Source organism: Octopus sinensis, linkage group LG3, assembly GCF_006345805.1.
Source record: "Octopus sinensis linkage group LG3, ASM634580v1, whole genome shotgun sequence".
In the NCBI taxonomy this organism is placed as follows: Eukaryota; Metazoa; Mollusca; class Cephalopoda; order Octopoda; family Octopodidae; genus Octopus; species Octopus sinensis.
The window spans coordinates 42,940,609-42,947,899 of NC_042999.1; the positions used below are offsets into that span (position 1 = coordinate 42,940,609).

At 37.3% G+C, this 7,291-nt stretch overlaps 1 protein-coding gene across 2 annotated transcripts in view; it reads left to right on the plus strand.

Annotated features, from left to right (window-relative positions):
- Positions 1-933: 933 nt before the first annotated feature.
- Positions 934-7,291, plus strand: part of LOC115209745 (crossover junction endonuclease MUS81-like) — a 63,346-nt gene continuing 56,988 nt past the window's right edge. The window contains exon 1 of one of the 2 annotated variants that reach the window (XM_029778255.2): positions 934-1,606. Coding sequence is in view for 1 of the 2 variants with exons in the window: in XM_036500947.1 (XP_036356840.1) it covers positions 2,447-2,449 (3 nt within the window). In the remaining variant the exon portion in view is untranslated. Of the gene's footprint in view, positions 1,607-2,430; positions 2,450-7,291 lie in introns of those variants that run through there. The other variant, XM_036500947.1, reaches the window with a different exon arrangement.

Sequence of the window (7,291 nt, forward strand, 5' to 3'; positions counted from 1 at the left end):
GGCCTAGCAGTTTTGAGCAGTTTCAAATCTAACAGGCCGAAACTGTACTGATAGTTGGAAGCTTAACTGATGAATAGAAAGCCACGAATGTTCCGTCCTGCTTTTCCTGTCTGTCCTTGTATCGTCCATCTGTCCGTGTGTCTTCATTGTCGTTCGTTACGTTCTTGTTCTGTTTTTTGAATTTCAAGATGTGACCGCGTGTGTACCGTTGGCGATTTTTTTTCCTGTCTTCCCTTCTCTGGATCTTTCCTTCTCCTATGTTTCCGACGAAGAGCTCCGCTTGAAACGTTAAACCCTTCTTCTTTCCTGAGCGTCCAATGATACTATATTTGTTCCACGTCCTCGCGTTGTTGTGTTTTTTTTTTGTGCTTTCTTGTTTGGATTAACTTTATATATATATATATATATATATATATATATATATATATCGAAATGGGGAGCAGATAGACAATCGGCAACTGATAAAGGGTGATTCTTTGTATTACTTGTCTTTTTTTTCTCTCGTTATTTGCATATTTAACTCATTTGTTTTCGTATTTCATGCTGTTTCCTGTTGGTGACGTCCTGTACCCATATATGCATATATATATATGTGTGTGTGTATGCATATATATATATATGTGTGTGTGTGTGTGCATGTATACGACGGGCTTCTTTCAGTTTCTGTCTACTCGGTCCGAGGCTATAGTAGAAGACACTTTCCCAGGGTGTCACGCACGAACCCGGAACTATGTGGTTGGAATGCAAGCTTCTTACCACACAACCACGCCTCTTTCTTTCTGTCTGTCTGTCTCTCTCTCTCTCTCTCTCTCTCTCTCTCTCTCTTTCTTTCTTTCTGTCTCTCTCTCTCTCTTTTTTGTGTCTCTCCCCCCCCCTTTCTTACTGCTTGTGTATGTGCTTGTCTGACTGTCTTGTGTATGTGCTTGTCCGACTGTCTTCTCTCTATAGTTTGCTCTAACAGAACATCTACGTTTAAGTGGGTGACAATATTACTCCCGGTATTAATACTGCCTTTGTTGCTAATATATATAAAATACACAATGAAACATAAAAAAAACATGAATTTATTTAACAGATTGTTACAAATTAATACACTTCTAAAGCGGAGAATGTTTAATTCTTATCAATATACTTTAAAAAGTAAAGAACAAAACTAGTTTTAACACACTGTACACAACAACTATTAAAAAAAATATACGGTGGTTTGGTAATTCCAGATTTCTGAAAGCCAGATAAGTGCTCCGACACTAATACATATTTCTGTGTAATGTGCAAGGGAGATAAATTAACTTATAATTAACTCCCTTGAGCAAAAAATATCATTGGATTACATTTTTTTAAATAACTAGTTTTCTTATTGTTGAATCTCAAAACACACCAGGAAGTTATAGCATCGATATATATTATCTATTTTACTCTATGGGACTAATACCTATATATTTTTTTCCATACAGTGCATTAAATATTTATTTTCCTCTTTTCATGTTTTCGCCATGAGTTGTCTACCTTGAAGTCCTGAACATGTTTTGAAAATGAATGGAGCTTTAAATAATTCTGGATACCTACACCCTTAGAATTTTTAGTTGTTTTTTATTAATTTACTTAGGTAAGTATTGAAAATAATTTTTAATATGTCTATAAACAAAATTAGTTATATTTACTGTTATGATTTGAAATATAATTACATATAATTATTTCTACAACCTGCTGGTTCGTTATTCTTTTTCATCGTACAGTCTGTTGTGGCAACGGTTTGTTTAAAAATTATGATTTAGTTTTAATGATAATTTCTCCATCATAAAGTCATTCAAACTTTTAAATAATGAGTTTTATTGAGTTTCACAAGCGGAAATAACACAGTATGGGACCAAATGAGAGTGCAGCATTTAGTTTTGTCCCACTACGATGAGTGCATATCCGGCCGAATCGAGTAAACTTCTGTGGTCGCACGTCTTGCTAGAAATAGCAGTCGAATCTTCAAACCCCACCCTGATCGTCTTAGGAAAGAAGGATACATTAGGTAATTTAGTCCATAGATGTACTGCGTCTGGAGAAGAAGATTGAGTCGAAGTTAAATAATAACAATCGGACAGATCTGTGGTTAATAGCAACTAAAACAACAATACCTACTCTTTCATACTTCCAGGTCTTGTATTGTAACTACTGGTTACAGCTCCGAGTTTATTCAGTTTACTCTACGCTTCCTTTACAAAAGTGTAGAACTTCGAGGGACATCTATTCCAGAATTTCGCCAAAATATTGATTTTTATTCCGTGCGTTATTTAGTTATACGTCTTTACGTTTCAAGTTCAAATCTCGCTACGGTCAAATTTGCCTTTCATTTATTCACAGCCTGTCTCTCGCTCGGCATCGATAACAAAAAAGGGCTATCGTGAAGTACACGACCAAAACGTTTTGTGAAAAAGTAGTTTAACATTATGAAGTTATGGTAATTAAAGTTCTGTTGTCCGAACATTTCTTTCAATGTATATATATATATATATATATATATACACACACACACAACCAACCGCAATGTGTTGAAATGTACACATTTCGGGCCACATGCATCCTAATAACTAAATAGAAAAGCAGTTGAGAACTTATATATAAAATACCTGAGATCTAAATGGAATTATAATTAAAAGTATTAACTTATTTTATTAACGTTTCATCTTCGAACACTTCAGCGGCGTGCAAAATTTTCTGTGTCGCTTTTCAAAATAATTTTTTTATCACCGAAAATCTCAACAATGCTTTCAAATACGACAAAGGAGTATATCAAAAGGGCTATGTTGTTTACATCATGTTGTGACTCATTTCTCACCTTTAATTAACGAAATAACAAAAACAATCTTTGCATCCCTTTTGTATCCTGGCGCAATACAAACTAAATATTATTTCTACTTTATTTTAAACGGAAACTAATTTAATTCTATTTCGCTTTTGGATTTGGTTTGCAAGATTCTTTATGTGAGTTCGTGTGTTGAAGCATATTCTGTTGTGTCTGGGGAGAGTCATTTTCTTTTCGTGCCTTATTATTTAACACACTCACCGGTAACATTTCCACTTATTTCTTACTTTCACTTTTTTGTCTTGACTATTAATAGTCAAGACTTGAAAAGGTCACAAGACGCAACGAAAATTTTAGGAAAATAAGAAATAAGTGGAAATTTACCGGTGAGTGTGTTACATTATAAGGCGCAAAAAGAAAATGACTCTTCCCAGACACAACAGAATAATTTAATTCTATTTGCCAACGTAAAGTGGCAGTCCTGATTAGGACGATTTTACTACCTTTTTTAACACCAGGAAAACATCTTTTCCATCTGGCTACCGACGCACAACTGCGTCCTTACACTTCTCGTCCTTATTCTTCAATACTTCTCGCTCAGAAATTTAAAACTAATTGATTTCCTCCTTAATTTAATTCTACTTTTTACTTATGAATATTTTGAATATTTGTCGTGTGTATCTGTGTATAATGTATTAATGTGTTTACTTATTTTAATATAGTATTTAAATTATGCATTTTACTTGTTTCAGTCATTTGACAGTGGCCATGCTGGAGCACCGCCTTTAGTCGAGCACATCGACCCCAGAACTTATTTGTAAGCCTAGTACTTATTGTATCGGTCTCTTTTGCCGAACCGCTATGTTACGGGGACGTAAGCACACCAGCATCGGATGTTGGGGGGACAGACATATACACACACACACACACAACCAACCGCAATGTGTTGAAATGTACACATTTCGGGCCACATGCATCCTAATAACTAAATAGAAAAGCAGTTGAGAACTTATATATAAAATACCTGAGATCTAAATGGAATTATAATTAAAAGTATTAACTTATTTTATTAACGTTTCATCTTCGAACACTTCAGCGGCGTGCAAAATTTTCTGTGTCGCTTTTCAAAATAATTTTTTTATCACCGAAAATCTCAACAATGCTTTCAAATACGACAAAGGAGTATATCAAAAGGGCTATGTTGTTTACATCATGTTGTGACTCATTTCTCACCTTTAATTAACGAAATAACAAAAACAATCTTTGCATCCCTTTTGTATCCTGGCGCAATACAAACTAAATATTATTTCTACTTTATTTTAAACGGAAACTAATTTAATTCTATTTCGCTTTTGGATTTGGTTTGCAAGATTCTTTATGTGAGTTCGTGTGTTGAAGCATATTCTGTTGTGTCTGGGGAGAGTCATTTTCTTTTCGTGCCTTATTATTTAACACACTCACCGGTAACATTTCCACTTATTTCTTACTTTCACTTTTTTGTCTTGACTATTAATAGTCAAGACTTGAAAAGGTCACAAGACGCAACGAAAATTTTAGGAAAATAAGAAATAAGTGGAAATTTACCGGTGAGTGTGTTACATTATAAGGCGCAAAAAGAAAATGACTCTTCCCAGACACAACAGAATAATTTAATTCTATTTGCCAACGTAAAGTGGCAGTCCTGATTAGGACGATTTTACTACCTTTTTTAACACCAGGAAAACATCTTTTCCATCTGGCTACCGACGCACAACTGCGTCCTTACACTTCTCGTCCTTATTCTTCAATACTTCTCGCTCAGAAATTTAAAACTAATTGATTTACTCAATTTACTTAATTTAATTCTACTTTTTACTTATGAATATTTTGAATATTTGTCGTGTGTATCTGTGTATAATGTATTAATGTGTTTACTTATTTTAATATAGTATTTAAATTATGCATTTTACTTGTTTCAGTCATTTGACAGTGGCCATGCTGGAGCACCGCCTTTAGTCGAGCACATCGACCCCAGAACTTATTTGTAAGCCTAGTACTTATTGTATCGGTCTCTTTTGCCGAACCGCTATGTTACGGGGACGTAAGCACACCAGCATCGGATGTTGGGGGGACAGACATATACACACACACACACACACACACACATATATATATACATGCATACGACAAGCTTCTTTCAGTTTCCGTCTACCAAATCCACTCATGAGGCTCTGGTCAGCCTAAGGCTATTGTAGAAGACACTTGCCCAAGGTGCCACGCAGTGCAACTGAACTCGGAACCATGTGGTTCATAAGCAAGCTACTTACCACACAGCCACTCCTACGCCTATGTTTCTTTCATGTATATTATCTTAATTTTGTGTTTGGGAAGAGTATAGAAAACTAAGTTTTGTCTACTAAATTGTTTGGATAATCGCTCACTATATTAAAATCCTATTTTACTTTTAATATAAGTTGAGATATAATCAAAGTGTTTGAATGCATGTTGTGCTATTACATACGCACACAGGCATACAATTTTTTATTATTTTTTTACTTGCTGCATCTGGAGGAAAGGATGGTTTCTGTATCTATACAGGCCCTCCTTGACAGGTTATTTGATGTTTTTGTGAGTCAACATCTACCAGAAAGAAGGGAGAGAATACCAGAGAAATTACGTCCTGAGAAGGAAGGAAGAACTGGGCATAGAGATTAATGCGGGGCCTGCCTGGGGAGATGGACACAACAAGGCTGATGAGAGATGAAGAGGAGAATGGGACAAGAATGCCCACCAACACAGTCACTTCCAAAGGCCATTATAGTGTCAGTAAAAAAGGCACAGAGAGGAGACAGCATGCCTTGTGGGCAAGGGGCTAGGACACATCTATGAGTGTCTTTAGGAATGCCTGCTAACACTGTCACCTCCAAAGAGCAAAGGCCATCATAGTAGTTGTAGAAAAGGCACAGAGAAGAGAAAGCATGCTTTGTGAGTAAGAGGTTAGGGGTCATCTGTGAGTGATTTTATGCCAATCAGTCAGGTGACCCTTTTTCTGGATGCAGTCCAACACATCTGTGTGTTGAACAACAATGCTGTCACAGATGGGAGAGCTAATACTCCATTCTGAGCTCTCCTAAGTTTTATAGAATATCAGTAATCTAGAATTGGGGAGGGGAAATTATCATCTGACCAGTCTTTGGAATATGACTATAGTTATGTTAATGATGTTTATTTACCAGGGATAGGTCCTCAGTCTAAGTGAGACCCAATAATTGAAGTGATTTAGAATGCTATGAGCACTGCTCATGATTGAAAAGGAGTGTGGAGTTGGCTGCAAAGCAGACAGTGAAGGTGGAGGCTTTCTCTGTAAGAGAATTGCTCACAGAACAATCTGTATTGTGAAGTGGAGGGAAAGAGAAGGCTTGGATTGTTTACTGGATTCAATGTGTCCAAAGACTGCATAATGCTCCAATGTCTACTTTGGTATAGTTTGTACGGTTGGATCCCCCTTCCTGATGCCAACCATTTTACAGCGTTTACTGGGTGCTATTTTTGTGCCGTTGGCATTGTTTAAGTCACCTTGCAGTTTTGTAAGAGTGCAAATCCCAAAGGAGGAGGTGACTTTAGTATGAGAGGTGAAGGCAGACCAGGTTCTTGTAGAAGAGCTGCATGGTTATTCACATTTACTAGAGGAAGGAGAGAATGATCAGTTGAAGCTGTAACCAGATAGATAGTGGTAATGAGATGTCCACATGGCCCCTCAAGGCGCGAGCTGAGTAGAAGAGGATGGCTGTGGTGTTTTCAAGATTGTGTGGGGAGCATAAGTCTATTTGATCAGTATTTATGTAGAGCTCTTTTACTCTTTTACTTGTTTCAGTCATTTGACTGCGGCCATGCTGGAGCACCGCCTTTTAGTCGAGCAAATCGACCCCGGGACTTATTCTTTGTAAGCCCAGTACTTATTCTATCGGTCTATTTTGCCGAACCGCTAAGTGACGGAGACGTAAACACACCAGCATCGGTTGTCAAGCAATGCTAGGGGGACAAACACAGACACACAAACACACACTCACATACATATACATATATATACGACAGGCTTCTTTCAGTTTCCGTCTACCAAATCCACTCACAAGGCATTGGTCGGCCCGAGGCTATAGCAGAAGACACTCGCCCAAGATGCCACGCAGTGGGACTGAACCCGGAACCATGTGGTTGGTTAGCAAGCTACTTACCACACAGCCACTCCTGCGCCTGATAGATACCACAAACAATCCGTTGAGCGAGCAAACCAAAATCGTTGCCAAATCACCCTCAAATTCCATTTTACAATCTTATATTAAAACGTGTTGTAGGTCCCCTACATTCATAAGAAAAAAGACAGGATGGTCACAGACAGAGAATTTTTGATTATAGATTTGATTCTCAAGGCATGTGGCCTGATGGCTGGAGTGATGCACTAAAGATCTTATGATCATGGTCCCAATATCCCAACTGGGCTGTGCATTGTGTTATGTTCTT